Below are 15,301 nucleotides of genomic sequence, written 5' to 3'. Positions count from 1 at the left end.
TTTCTTTTTATTTGTATATAAATGTTGTGAACCAAAAAAATAAATAAAGTAAATGGGATCAAATTTATTTATTTTGTGGGGGCAAAAAATTATTTTTACTATATACTATATATAAAATTTTTAAAACTCAATGTCCTGTACTGACCAATATAAATACGTCTCTGCACATGTGAATATATGTAGTTGATTATTAATGTGCATATAATATTTTTGTAAAAATTATAATACTATTTTTTATTTTTATTATATTTTTTATTTTTTTTAATTTTTAATTTGATTATTTTTTATTAATATTTAATTTTTTAATTATTATTTTATATTACTTTTAAATTTTTTAATACAAAATTAAATAGACTAATCCATTGATTCAACAGTCCACTACAAAGTAAAATGGATTAATATTTTAAATTTATTTTGTCCCATTTTTAAAATAGATCTTAGAGAGGCAAACTATCCACTTTGTCACACTTATCCAAATCCGCCTTCATCTCGTCTCGTTATAATAGGTTTTATACTGAGACGGATAATTATCCGTCCCGACCGAACAAGGATAAAGTGCATATGTGCGGACACAATTGCCGTTCCTAATATGCTTGAATAAATGGCCAATAAAAAGTTAAGATATCGTCTAACCATGAATAACAAGAAAGGACCGGAGGGGTGGAGGGGAATCAATTATTCCGTAAGTCTTTATAAGAATCAAATGCAACTCATTTATAAATTTTTAAATTGTAAAAACTTAATTTTTAGGAATGATCTCTCTAAATAGTGGCAAAAACATTTTCCTTATAACTGAGTGTCTGAGTATAAAAAGTAAACAAAAAAAAGTCCCTAAATTATATAATCATTCACAAAAATATTCTCGATTTATACTATCAACAAATATATTTTCAAAATATTTAAAAATACGTCAAAATATTCAAACTTAAAAAAATTCATCTTAACAAACACGGCAGAAGTGGCAGGCAATGCTTATGTGGCTGTCTCTCGTATCATGTTAATGATTCGGTTATCGGTCATGACCTATTTACTAGTGAAAGCAAGTAAGAGAGAATCACTAAATATGAATCCTACAGACTCATCAAGCTCTTCACAACCCATACATCACTCTACCTCCTTAAGCATAGACCGATTACCCACTAGTTTAAAGAAAACCCTTGGCAACTCTTCACAACCCATACATCACTCTACCTCCTTAAGCATAGACCGATTACCCACTAGTTTAAAGAAAACCCTTGGCAACAAAATTGACCAACTAGTAGAATTTACTCATGTTCCAGAAGACTCCCGAACCCCGGCCACTGAATATCCTCTCATAAGTCCATATTCTTTCTACCAAAGGCAAAAGAAATCAACTCTCACCTCCATCCGCCATCTAATCCACAGAAACCCTTCTCCTCCTCTTAAAGAAGTCATCCAGTCTTCCCACCTGCAACAGTGTGGTCTAAAAGCCACTACTGCCGAACAGTACATAACTTTGGAGATTCCTCCAGAACTTATCCAAAGTTACTTGAACCAGGGCTACACTCATTTACATCTAGGAGCAGTTAGGCTATTTCTCACTCTTCATGGGAGAAGATCCCTTCCTGTAACAGCCAAAGTCGCTCTTTTAGACACCACCTTCAAAGAATACCAGCATGCATTAATAGGAGCGTTAGTAACCACACTCTCAAATGGAAGTGTCATTCTTACTATAGCCCCTAATTTTACCATGAAACTCTCAGATCCCACGATATGTCAAAGACTAAAGATCCAGATACAGCTGGTTGGAGTAATTCAAGACTCAAATGCTGAACAAGCCACCCTGCATCATCAAGTTCTCTATAGAGTTCAAGATCATGCTCTTGATCTCAATCTCCCAAACACTACAGGAGAAGCATTATTCATGTTCACAGATAATGCAAGAGGACCAGCAATCGTAAACATTCCAAGAATGATCACCACTGATGAACTCTCTTCTATTATTCCACTGGAATGGATTACTGATTATGAGAAAGCTTTTCCGAAAGAACAGATTGATGTTCACACCACAACACCACCAACTATTACTCACAATAGTGATGGGACGGTGACCACTGTCTTTCAGAGACCCGGAATAACCAAGCAAACCTCTCTGCGAGGACCATCTTTCAGAAGAATTAACATGATCTCTCCTGTTCAGGTGCAAACAACTCACAACCAACATGATCCACCAGTACATTTTTATGAGAACGGAAAACCTGTTTATGTTTCTCATATAAATGGTCACTTTATATGGGATGTTGATCCCTCTATGTGCGATTCTGATTGTGATTGTGTTGACCAATGGAGTGACACTGATGAGGAAGAATATGAGAGAAGATGGAGGAACAAGAAAAAGAAGAAGAAGTCATTTCCAGCACCTTGCTCCTTCAAAATACCTGAGCCTCCTGATGACGCTGAAACAGCCCCAATGACCAAAAGGAAGCCAATGCTGAAAAAGACAAGATTATCCAGAAAAGGTTCTATGGATCATCTCTATCAATCAGTCAATAATGTCCCATGCATTGCCACTCTCAGGCCCTATGAAGAGGAATTCCCACCTTTAGTGACCCAGACTGATGAAAAGAAAATCACCAGAAGACCTTATGTGATTCCTCAAGGAATTACTCCACATGGACATCAGGCAACAACCCCTCAAGAGGAAGTACTTAACTGGCATACAGACAATGCAGTCAGCCAAAATAAGGTCTTGCTCCGAATTGATCACACCATTGGCACTCTTGTAGAAAAAACTGAAGATCTTTCATCACAAATAAGATCCATGGCAGAACAGGTTGCTGATCTCAAAGATCGGCTATCTACGCAAGCTTTTCAACTTGACCAAGAACTCAAGACCTATATTGACAGTAGGTACTTTGGTCCAGAATTCCATAAGAAAAATAGAGAGCTAGAGCAAGTCAAAGCTCAACTTCGCCAAATTGAGATGGACAAAAGTAAAGCAATTGTACCTCAAGCACTGGCTATAGACCCTTTATCCATGTATCCTAAACCATATCCTTCATATTCACCTGTTTTGTTTCCCCCAACATATTCACCACCAGAAACTCCAGATTATGACTCTATTTTCAAATCCACTTATCATTTAGCCAGACAAGCAAACACTAAAAAATCCATCTCTCCCCAAGGACGAAGTTATTCATCACAGTCTCAATCCTCTCATCAACCTAAGCCTCATCCTCCTTGGAAGCCAGGAAATTTTTTCCGAGAAGAAAATGTTCCTACAAAAGATAAGGGCATCAAAGAAGGATCGCCTGCTCCAGGACGATCAATTAATATGATCTCTTTAGACAATCAAGCACATAGCACAGAATCTGAAGAGGAGATCACTGAAACCAGTGAAGGGACAAATGATTGGTCTGAAGAAGACTACAAAGCAGATCTTTCAGCAATAGCCATGGTTAATCCTGTGGAAGAAGAAAAAGAGGAGGGAATAACTTCTGAAAGAGATGAACCAACAGCTTCATCTAGCCATACACAGACAGGATCCTTTGAGGTTAAAACTTCTAACAAATGGTTCACCTTTGATGATATTCAACCAGCAAGGTACAGAGAAAGGTTAAATGAATTCAGTGCTTGGATTGAAACCACCATGGCCAATCCAAACCTTACAAGCAGCCAAGTCCTTGCAGACTTCATAAATCGGATGACTGGCAACCTCCGAGAATGGGTGAATAACCTGTCTGAGTATGAAAGACTCCAACTCATCAATGGTACCTCTTCACAGTTCCTAGGAATAATACACCAAGAATTCTTGGGAGACATCACAATCATTCAGAAGAGGAATTCTCAAGAATACTTTGAAATGAAATGTTGCTCACTCAACAGAAAGGACTTGGAGAAACACTACAAGAAAATGGCTGCTAAATATTATCCTCTTGGAGGAAATAATAATCCGCCACTTAAACAAGTCTTTATCGCATCCTTGCCAGATGAACTCCAGCCAGAGCTACACCGAATGATGATGGCTCTTCGCAAAGAAGTGGCTACCACTACCATTGGAGAAATATACCAATTGGCTCTAGCCGCTCTTGACAGATTGTGCGAACAGCAGCAAATGTTCAAACAGCTCAGCAAGAACTCGAGCAAACTCAAAGGAGCATGCAGCAAATCCTATTTGAAGATCAAATGCAAGGAGCCAAGCACATGTGAATGTAAGACCAAGAAAAAGACCCATTGGCAATCGCCTACCAAGACATTCCACCAGAAGGCTTTTAGAAGGGGAAGGAGGAAGCAAAAGTACCGTTATTTCAAGAGAAGAAAACCTCAGACTAAGTCAAACAGATGTTTCATCTGTGGAAAGCAAGGACATTTTGCTAAGTCATGTCCCCACAAGACAAAAAAGGAGATAAAGATGCTTCAATCCTTAATGGATGCAGCTTCCATTGAAGATGGAGAAGACCTTGAATCAGTACTTGAAGAACAAGAAGTTAAAGACGGGGAAACTGAATATGTTTTCCAAGACTCTGATTCAGAAGAAGACTTTCCACCAAAAAGGTCAATCTTTTCTATATCCTCCTTAGCACCACCCATGGCCTCCATTACTACAAAGATTCCTAAAGGATCAAATTTCCCAGAAGAAGAACTTGGATATCTTGGATCCTTAGGAATGAAGCAGATTGATGGCACTCCTCGTCCCCATTTTGATCTAAAAGTCAAGACATCCATCTATGACAAACCCACAAAGGCTGTTGCATTGCTAGATACTGGATCTTGCGCCACTGTCTTAAGGCCACATGTTTTGCCAAAGGAAATGTGGGCACCTATTTCGAAGACATTCACAGCAGCCAACAGTGAAATCTTCACCATCAATCTTATCTCTAAACAGCCCATTGGATTGGAGATATTTGCAGGCCAGATCACTTGGCTCAGAGTATTGGGAAGCTACCTCCCAGACAAAGATGTTTTGTTTGGATTTGATGCATTCTTCAGAACCCATGGAATGCATATCAAACCCACCGGCTTAACTTATAAAGGGCAGTTTTTGCCTTTTTTAGGGATGCAAAGCATTCTTGAAATCCAAGAAGCTCCAGAGGAATACAGGGAGATCCAACAACTACTCATCAGTGCTTGTTGCGACAGTCATGACCAATTCAACCACCCTGCACCTTTGTGGAAAAATCCAGAATTTTATGTCCGTCTCCCTTTCAAGAAGAATGAAGACATCAATCCAACAAAAGCCACGCATTCAGGAATGAACCCTGAAGATCTAAAACTGGCAAGAGCTGAATGTGCAGCTCTCCTTGTCCAAGGACTCATTGAACCAACCAAATCCAATTGGGCATGTCAAGCATTCTATGTTGAAAAAAGGGCTGAGCAGAACAGGGGGAAGAAGAGGCTTGTTATTGATTATAAGCCACTTAATGTCTTCTTACAAGATGACAAGTTTCCCTTACCAAAAATCTCAGTTACTACACAAAGGTTAAGTGGAGCAAAAATATTCAGCAAGTTCGATCTAAAAGCGGGTTTTTAGCAAATTGGGCTCCACCCTGAAGATAGATACAAGACAGCATTCTGTATCCCTGAAGCCCAATATCAATGGACAGTAATGCCATTTGGACTCAAAGTAGCCCCGTCTCTTTTCCAAAAAGCCATGACAAAAATCTTTGAGCCCATATTACACTCCACACTTATTTATATTGATGATATATTACTGTTCTCAAAAGACAATGAAGCCCACAAGGCACTTCTGGCCCAATTCACTCAAATCATCAAAGATCGGGGAATCATGCTATCAGCAAAAAAGAGCTCTATTGCCAAGAAAAGAATTGAATTTCTTGAAATGATTTTTGAAGATGGGTTTTTTCAACCAGGGGAACACATTGCCAAAGGGCTAATCAACTTCCCTGATGAGAATATGACAGTCAAACAAGTCCAACAATTCTTGGGAATCATCAACTACATCAGAGACTTTATCCCAGATGTGACTAAACATACCAGCCAGCTGTCAAAACTCTTGCAAAAGAAGCCCCCACCTTGGGGACCAGAACAAACCACAGCTGTCAAAACCCTGAAGAAGATAGCACAGGACCCCCCTCCTTTAAAGATTCCCAGCACAGGAAAAAGAATATTGCAGACAGATGCTAGTGATGAATTCTGGGGAGCTGTGCTGCTTGAAGAAATTGATGGGACTAGACACTATTGTGCACATGCTAGCGGGAAGTTCAAAGAATCTGAAAAACATTACCATGCCACTTACAAAGAGATTCTTGCTGTCAAAAGAGGGATAGAAAAATTCAATTTTCACCTCAGTTCTTATCATTTTACTGTGGAAATGGATAACACCTCTTTCCCATCAATGCTGGAGATCAAGAAAAAAATCTTGCCAGACTCTCAACTCTTGCGATGGAAAGATTGGTTCTCCCGCTATAAATTTGAGGTGAGACACATAAAAGGCCACCAAAACACACTTGCTGATTTCCTTTCCAGGCCAACCAAAGAACCACCTCCCAAGCCAATAGAACCACCTCCCAAGCCAATCCATTACATTTGCACCATGAGTACCCACAATCCTTCATACACCATTCCATTCCCTGATTGTCCACTACACAATAACCCATACAGAAGAAAAATTGGTCCTTTTCCCTTCAAAGCAAAACCCCAGACAGGATTTCAGATAGCCTGTCTAGCCAGGCAAACTTTGTTTTACTGGCTACACCAGCTCCTTATTATAACCCAAATCTGTCCAAATCCAAAGTACTTCGACATGGATATCCCTTTTTGCACCATACCAATTATCCAAGGACCTATACCAGAAGAAATGATGTGGTATATCTGGGCTCTGTCTTCTCTTTATCCATGTGCTATCATCATACCACTCTTCCCTGTATATCACATCCTGTGTAACCGCACTGAAGCCCAGTCTCATCTAGTCCGGTTATTCGCTATGTATGCGCCACTTGGGGCATGGAGAAGAATGTTATATAACATGATTGAGCAACACCAATTATGGGATAAACCCTCCAGGACAAAGCGGAAATTCTGTTGCTTTGTCACCCTTCAGAGAGATTATTTCACAGAATGTAAAGCACATACTGTGAATGCACATACCATGAACAAAGTTGATATTGTTGGGTATTCTACCATATGGCCTACAGATGAAAAGACAGTCCTAAATGCCTTGGCTAAATACCTTTGCAAGCTTTGGCAGCCTGGACTATTTGGAGAAAGAGATGTAATTGAGGGACTCCCGTTTCAATCAGAGGTCCCACCAATAACCCTCCAGGAGTTTCAGTCCAGATTCATAACTTTAGGAATAATCAATCAATTTGGACAGTACTCTTTTTATGCACCAAGAGACCAACCCAGCACGTCTACACATGTCCCAAACAGAAATTCTGAAGAAGATCTGAATTCTGAAGATCTAGGTGGAAGGGTGTATGCTTTACCACCAAGCCCAACCAGAGTTGATGCAGGAATAGCTGATGATGATGAAGGCCCAAAATCAGACCCATATGACCCATACCTGCAAGATGCCCAAGATCCAAATGAAGGAAACACTGAAGACCCGTTTCTCTACCTAGGGACTACCAATCCAGCTTCTGATTCATCCTTTTCAGATGGAGATGGGACCCTTCCAGAAGACTATTTCAAACCGTCCCTTTATTAAAGCAGTGGCCCCACTATGTATAATTATTAAGTGTGCTAGAATAAAGTGACTTTTGTCACATGTCTCAAAAAAGTTAGGAGATAAGGCTTATCCTTATCCTCCAGTTGGCATTGTAAGATAGGTTTGTTTAGATTTTGTAAGATATCAGTTCTATCTAGAGACCTCTATAAAATGAGGAACTCATCCCCATTTGTAATCGGACTTGAATGAACATTGTAATATATCCACTTTTCCTATCTTACAAAATGTTCTAAAATTCTCATTCTCTCTCTGAAAGCTTAGCTAGTGTTATTTCCTTCTTGCTCAATCCAGTGCCATAAAAGTATGCTCTGAGCTTGCCTCTAAAAGAGGATCCTGCTCATCAGAAAATGGCATGGAAAGGATCCATGGGAATTTCTCATAGTGGAAAAAGGACTCAATGTTATAATGCTAAGTTTTGCTCGGACCCTTTAATCTCACTCGTTTTCATGGTAAATAATTCAAAGACATTTTAGATGATTTCCACGTGAGTATAATAATCAATAATTGGTTTCACATAAAACTTTCAGTGTTTACATTGACATATCTACTTGTTTACAGATACGAAGTAGCAAGGGCAGAATCAAATATCAATGTTCAAATTAAAATTTCAAATGCGATGACAGTGCCCAGTGGTCAATATGTTAGTACAGTGAAAGGTTATGATCCATTTTCCATTAGCCTGTACAGATGGAATGGCAAATGCATCAAACCACAACAGTCGCAACAAGGATCTTTAACGTGCAAGATAATATATGTTTTGGCTTGGGAATTCTATTCGAAATTAAAGACACTAAAGATAAGGAAAAAATTGCCGTCACAAATAGAACGTAGTCTATGAGAACTTGTTTTGCTGCGATTGTGATTGTGATTGCGATTGCGAATAACCGGGAACAAACACAGGAAGCTGGCCACCTCTATGTGATCGACCTTGCTGAAATTCCCTCAATGCAGCATCTCTATCTTGAATACCCGCTGCTGAGCTGCTACTTCTTGTTCCCGTAGTTGCCTGTTCATTCACAACAGGACTGCCAAAAAATATAGAACGACCACTGTACAATAACTCTGTTCCGGAAACTTGAGAACTGCCATGACCACCAGATGAGGACGAGACGAAGCGCCCAGCTTCTTGGTCCCAAAATACTAATGATCTTCTGTTCTCGGAAACAGCTATGTTGTTACCTCTCATTGGTAGGCGTCCATTGTTATCACGAACTGGATTTACATTCCCTTCGCTTTCTCTGGCTGATAAAGGAGACTGATTTCCTGATGGTTGCTGATACATTGGGTTGAAATGGTCTCTGCTCAAAGTTGGAATCTGCATTGGTGAAGGGGTTAAGTTGGAAACTTGAGGACTGCTAAAATTACTCATACTGTGCTGACATGAATCTAAATCTTCTTTGCTTGCTTGACTTGGAGGATATGAGCCCTTGTAAGGTGATAACCTTGATGTGCCAGCTGCATCATATTTATTATGAAATCCTTGATTGCTAATTGGGCTGCTTCTTCCACTCACATTGCTGCTGGATAAATTATCTGCATCATATGGATTAGACCGAGCATTAATTGGGCGAAGCACAGATGATGATGCTCGAGCTTTCGCAGCTGCCTTAGCTGCCTCATTAGAATCCAGTTTTGCAAGTTTCCATGCACTTATTCGCACAGCACGATGATTTGGTTTTTTCCCCTTGTCAGGTGGCTGTATTGCATCCGGATCAACTGTGGACGGCAGCCTTCCTGGCTCCAAATGTGGTATGATTTCATCCTGCTTATCCAAGATCAGACAGATAATCAGCATTCAACAAAAGAAAATAACATTTAGGAGGAAACAAAGCATGCAATATACAAAACATATCTTATTGGGTGTGCCTCTTTACAGCACACATCTCCTGTCTTAACTGTTATAGTCTAACAGTTCTTAATTACTTGCTAATCATGGAAATAGTCATACATTATCTCTCTACTCACTTCGTACTTTAAATCTTATTGTAAATATCTATATGTAATATTCCAAAATAGGTGACTATGTCCATGACGTAATCATATGATTCAGGTTATAATACAAAGATAGCCATACCGGGTGATCCATGAATATTCTCGGAGGTGTACACCAAGCACCCTTGTATTGCAAACTCATTCCAACAGAACTTCTTCCACTTACTGCCGTGACAGCTGAACTGGTAGGAGATGATGGTAGACTATGCTGTTCACCAGCATCTACTGAAGGACCCGGAGGCTCACTTAGAGTTCTCATGGCAACAACATACTCATATGTTGTAATACCCTGTAAAAGGAAACGGCAGCTAAGAAATCATATCTATATGTCAGAAAGGGATGAAGTTCATGACTTTACCTTTCGTATGAGGATCATATGAAAAAAGAACAATTCTCCCAAAGGTAAGGTTGCCAGGAAAGAAACTGCTGTGCAGATGGCCTGTTAAAGGTTTGAAATTTAGTAAAACAATGGGCAATATATGCCTTTAATATTTTAGCAATTTACATCTTTTTATAGTGAAAAAGTACAAGAAAGGTATTCTTTGTTAAAAAATTTCAAGTTAGGGACAGTTAACTTAACCACTCAACTAGTTAAAGACGTTGACAACCAATGAGTGATTAAAGGGTACGCTGAACAATTTCCAGCAAAAAACCAAGTGGTGATAAATATTCATCAGACTTCCAAAGAACAGCAGAAGAAATTATTTGAGATAAACTAATATGCTACTATCTACTGTGAAATGGAGCACAAAACCAGGGTGAGCATACCACTATAATAGCAAATGGGACTCGAGAGAATCCAGCTCCAAGTTTTTCTGCTATTTGATTTTCTGTGTCCCGCTTATCAACAAAGCATCGGACAAGCACAGCAATCCCAACTCCACATTCAACTATAAGCTGTGGCACGTGTGAACACAGAGTAAAACAAAAATATAATCAGGAAGGTTTGTATTATGCAACACACAACAAAGTGTGGGTGGGCACCAAAAGCTTCATTTAGGATACCCTCTTTCAGTCAACTTACCCAAACTAGGCTTACTGCCATAAGGCACACAAAGGTGACATAATTCTTCCGTCCAACACAATTGTTCAACCACTGAACAAAACAACAAAAGAATATGATGATGAATCAGAAAGGGGTGTTAACAAGTGGAAAAGTGAGCTCATATATCATCAAAATTTTCTTAATACAACATACAGATATGACACTACAAGAATGAGTATCTAAATTACCCAGAAAATGACTTCAAGTAGCATTAAAATGGGAAAAGTACCCGACAATGGTGATCAAATCCATCAACACATTTGTCACAGCTTCTACAATGCTTACTGAACTTCCGAACCTGCAAAATAGTACTTCTAAAATGTAAAAACATCATAATTTTTGCACATTGAGGAAAGTGTTTATGATATATACAATGAATAATATCAAATATGCTATTCCAGTAAGAATTCTTGCCTCAGCATTGCACAAAGTACAGAACAAAGCTTCCTCTTCTCCAGATTGTTGCTGTAGATTATTATCTTCATTACTGCGACAATCTTCTCTGACAAGGAAACTACAGAAGAAACATCCAATTTTGGAGCACCAACTTGAATTATGCTGACCAGACGTTCCTTCACCTTTTAATCCTGTCTTGCCAGTTTCTGTGATATATACCATGATACACTATAAGATTGTCTTATGTCTCAATATCAACAAATACCACTGCCAAATCAACTAAGAAAGTAAAAAACAAGACATCATATGACAGGAGGAGGCAATAAACATAATGACTGTGTAAATAGGAAAAGACTAAACCACCAGAAAGAGTGGCACCAAAATGGTACCAAAAGCATAGGAAAAAACATGCAGTAACCGCTTCATGGTTTTTGTATGACCCAGTAAACAGCCTAGTCAACACTATCACTAATTCACTACTGTATATTAATTTCAGTCCGTTAAGCATGAGAGTCATATCAAGTTATCAACAGACAACGGCAGCATTCCAAACCCAACCTGCCAATTCTTCATCAGCTTTTGATTGGTTCTTCGATGTCTTGTCAGAATCAAGCAGAACTCCCAAATCAGCAGGGTCAATGGCAGTGCATCGAACATAAAGAAGGAATACAGAGAGAGCCTGAAATTCAAAATATAGGTAAAAATCAATGAAGGAATATTGAATCTAATAATTTAGTATGAATTTTGTACACAAAACCACAAGGAGGATAGAAAGAGCGCAGGAAAGAATCCGAATAATCCTTACCAGTGCGGAATAAACACCAAAGGCCACGTATTCATAAATATCCTTTCCGAGAAAAGGAGCAAAGAAGGCATAGAATGCGATGGATAACAGGAAAAAAACCGTTATAGCCACCACCTGTTTACAAATGTTGCAAGAAAAAAGTGTTATGAGAATACCATTTGTCAATCCCACTACTTTCCACAGATCCAGTCACAACTCACACACATTATCATACTCTTCAATTCATGTGAATGTTGAATGAGAGTATTACGATAACAGTAAATCCACAACTTAGAACGTAAGGGAAATTAGCGATAAATGCATCTTTCTTTTCCTACTTTTTTGGGGGGAAATCGGAAAAAATGGAAGTGATATTTGTACATGATGGTTTGTGTGGAGTTGAAAAAAACAGTAACAGCGTGGCACAGAAAATGATGAGAAAAGAAAAACAATGATAGAGCAGAGGGGAGAAGCACGTATGAGATTCCACAGAAAAACAGAGATTAGGAGCAATCAATTAGGAAATGATTAAAAGAGTGAAAGTGTGAGTACCTGGAAAGTGTGAAAAGGAAGCTCCCAACCATGACGGCGAGCCATGACTGAGAGTGACCAAAGAAGAAATCTCTCTCTCTCTCTCTCTCTCTCTCTGGTGCGGTCTACGAAATGAGAAGTAGAAACAGCATCTATGCTATGGAATGTGGTGGAAAGTGGAGACCGATTTGCGAAAGAGAAAGAAGTTTGAACTTTGATTCTGCAGATTCTATGGCTAGGGTTCCTTAAGTCAAATTCGAACACTCTTCTTCAGTTAATTAGTAATAATTAACACTTTAACAGTAAGCAAGGCCACTCTCTCTTACTCTCCTCAATTAATTATTAATTTTTTTTTTGGTGACTAAATAATTATTAATTTAACTATTTCTTTTTGGTGACTTATTAATTTAACTATATAATAAAGAATTTATCCAACTTGTATTCTAAATTTCTAACAACATATTTTCAATATATAATAATAAAAATTTTTAATTTTAATATATTAAAAATATAAAAAAATTTACAATAACTTTTATAAAATATTATTTTATGATGTTCTATTTTATTTTGTTATAGTGTTCTCTAATTTAAAAAATAAAAACTAATTCAATTTTAATTTTATTTAAAATTTTATTATTGACCAATAAATTAATATATACATAATAGTGCTTTTATTTTATATTCTTAAAACATAAAATAACAAAACTCTATACTAAATAATTACTAATTCTTTCTCATATTGCAATTTCATTTCTTTTCACAATTTTTTAATTATTCCTTAGTATTTCGAAGCGAAATATCAACATACGAAGTATTAAAAAAATCACCAAGAATAATGTATGACGTTGAAAGTTTAAAATCTTTTTTTTATATGGGTATTGTATTAATCTTTTTTATATACTCCTTGATTAATGGTGGTCAAACGAGGTTACGGAGTAATAGTGGTATAAAAGAGGAAAGACAGGATGCAATAAACAATAAATTTAATTATTTTATATTATATTTAATTATATAATATAAATAAAAATAATTAGTTTTATATTATATAAATGATTATTCAAAAAAATAAATATAATTAAATAATATATAAAATATTTTATTATGTTATCAATACATGAAAATTAAATTTATAAATAATTGCATAAAGATTTTATTTCTTTAGTTTTTTTTTATCACTTCCATGAAAAAATTCAAGTGTAATTGTAATTACTCTCATTATGTGAACAACAAAACGATAAGAATATCCTAATCCTAAATATTTATGTAAGTTAATCACAGACTATTATATGTCTTTCTTATTTTTTCTTCTTTTCCATTTTTGTAATATATCATACCAAACTTACAACATTCTTTCAATTCTCACATTTCATGAATTAAAATATTTTCCTAACTTACCAAATAATCATTTTTGTTGTCATGAATTATAGCATGTAGGTGGCACAAATTTGTTGGATATGGAGTGGATTTGGTAAATAACGAATCTATTTATTTATTTTTAATAAAACTGAAAACATAATACTTTTGACTTGCACAAATATGCCTAACTCATATGAGCTGCCATGATTAATAAACTATTTGAAGGATATTGTTATGTACCCAGCCATGAGTGGATTTTGTCTTTATACGTTTGTTTGGTTGAAAATGCTTTGATCACAAGCTTTCCGCAATCAACTATCTATCTAATAAATAAACCTACAAGAAGTAAAGTATTCTGCCCTCCGATTATAGTATTAATTAATCAATAATTAAATGTTAGATGTGCCGTCTCACTTTAAACATAATGATTTGAATTCTTGCTACTTATCATTTAGCTGTTCCTTCCTTAGCTTCCACCTATTCTATTTTATTCTATTCCATTCCATGTCACTTTCTGAATGAAAGTGACAGAAGCAGGGGTGTGAGTGTGAGATACTGAAAATCGTTAGCAAAGTCTTTCATAATATAAGAACGGAGGAATGAAAATGAATGACGATTTGACTTACCAACCGAAATTGAATTATTTCAAAGCTTTTAGCCGGCTACTTTTTCTTTATTGAGAAGAGTGTGCACAATACTACAAAATTGTATAAATTATAAAATGATAAAATGTATTATGACAAGGGGAAAATTCAGTGGGGCAATCTTATCTTATTATAAACAAAAATAAAAAACTTAAGACCCCACATCTTGAAAATTCTACGAAAAACCTCTGTTATTTTAGTTTCATCTTTAAAACATCATTGCGTTAATCTGGTCGTTGGCCGAAACTTGTCTAGACATAAGAAAATTGTAAATTAATGGTCTTGCAATAAGTGAAAATCATTGAATGATAATTTTAATGTTAATAGTACTTTTTTCAGAAATTAATTAATATATTAAAATTTAATGTGTGATTTAAGAGTGTACATAGTCTGCTCCGATTTAAAAACTCCTAAACATTTTGTATATTTTGGTCCAACTTTAAAATATCTTGAGATTGACCCGTAAAAAAATCATCCAAAAAAATAACTTAATTGGGTCCGGGTTAGAATTTGGGTCACTTGGGCCATTCCAGTGAAAGTTACTAATTAATTCCATGATATTGTAATAAATACATTGAACACCATCTATGATGCACGAACATAGATACAGACACAAGACACGCAAACACACGAGTTTTAAAATCTTATAAAATACGAGGACACGACATATATATAAAATATAAAGTAATTTTTTAGATAAATTTTAATGAATTTTTGATATTTTATTAGTATTAAAATATAAAATAAGTTTTTAACTGTTTTTAATGTCTTTTTTTAATTATATAAAAGTATTTAAAATATTTTTTATTTTAATAAATAATAATATATATTATTTCTAAACTCATTTCAAGAATACATATTAAGAATAAGGCTGGACACGCTGACACGTGATAATATTTTGGTGT

At 36.4% G+C, this 15,301-nt stretch overlaps 1 protein-coding gene and 1 long non-coding RNA gene across 2 annotated transcripts; one reads left to right on the top strand and one right to left on the bottom strand.

Annotated features, from left to right (window-relative positions):
- The first annotated feature begins 7,824 nt into the window (after nt 1–7,824).
- Nucleotides 7,825–9,753, top strand: LOC140174778 (uncharacterized). Its single transcript, XR_011864451.1, has 2 exons — nt 7,825–8,097; nt 8,207–9,753. It is a non-coding gene; the product is annotated as an uncharacterized lncRNA (long non-coding RNA).
- On the bottom strand, nt 8,222–12,717 carry LOC112705733 (protein S-acyltransferase 21). Its single transcript, XM_025756661.3, has 10 exons — nt 12,418–12,717; nt 11,887–12,000; nt 11,640–11,760; nt 11,100–11,287; nt 10,915–10,983; nt 10,665–10,736; nt 10,409–10,537; nt 9,999–10,079; nt 9,723–9,929; nt 8,222–9,410 (listed from the first exon to the last, which is right to left on the bottom strand). Exons 1-10 carry the CDS (start codon nt 12,460–12,462, stop codon nt 8,481–8,483), a joined length of 1,956 nt encoding a protein of 651 aa, XP_025612446.1. The 5' UTR covers nt 12,463–12,717; the 3' UTR covers nt 8,222–8,480.
- Nucleotides 12,718–15,301: the final 2,584 nt, after the last annotated feature.

This window comes from Arachis hypogaea, chromosome 8 (genome assembly GCF_003086295.3).
Source record: "Arachis hypogaea cultivar Tifrunner chromosome 8, arahy.Tifrunner.gnm2.J5K5, whole genome shotgun sequence".
Classification (NCBI taxonomy): Eukaryota; Viridiplantae; Streptophyta; class Magnoliopsida; order Fabales; family Fabaceae; genus Arachis; species Arachis hypogaea.
This window is presented reverse-complemented; position numbering and strand designations above follow the sequence as displayed.

Coding starts and splice junctions, on each gene's coding strand:
- LOC112705733 (XM_025756661.3), bottom strand. CDS start 12,462: ATGGCTCGCCGTCATGGTTGGGAGCTTCCTTTTCACACTTTCCAG. Junction 9,930..9,998: donor ATATGATCCTCATACGAAAG/GTAAAGTCATGA, acceptor TTCCTTTTACAG/GGTATTACAACATATGAGTA. Junction 9,411..9,722: donor GAATATTCATGGATCACCCG/GTATGGCTATCT, acceptor TTGGATAAGCAG/GATGAAATCATACCACATTT.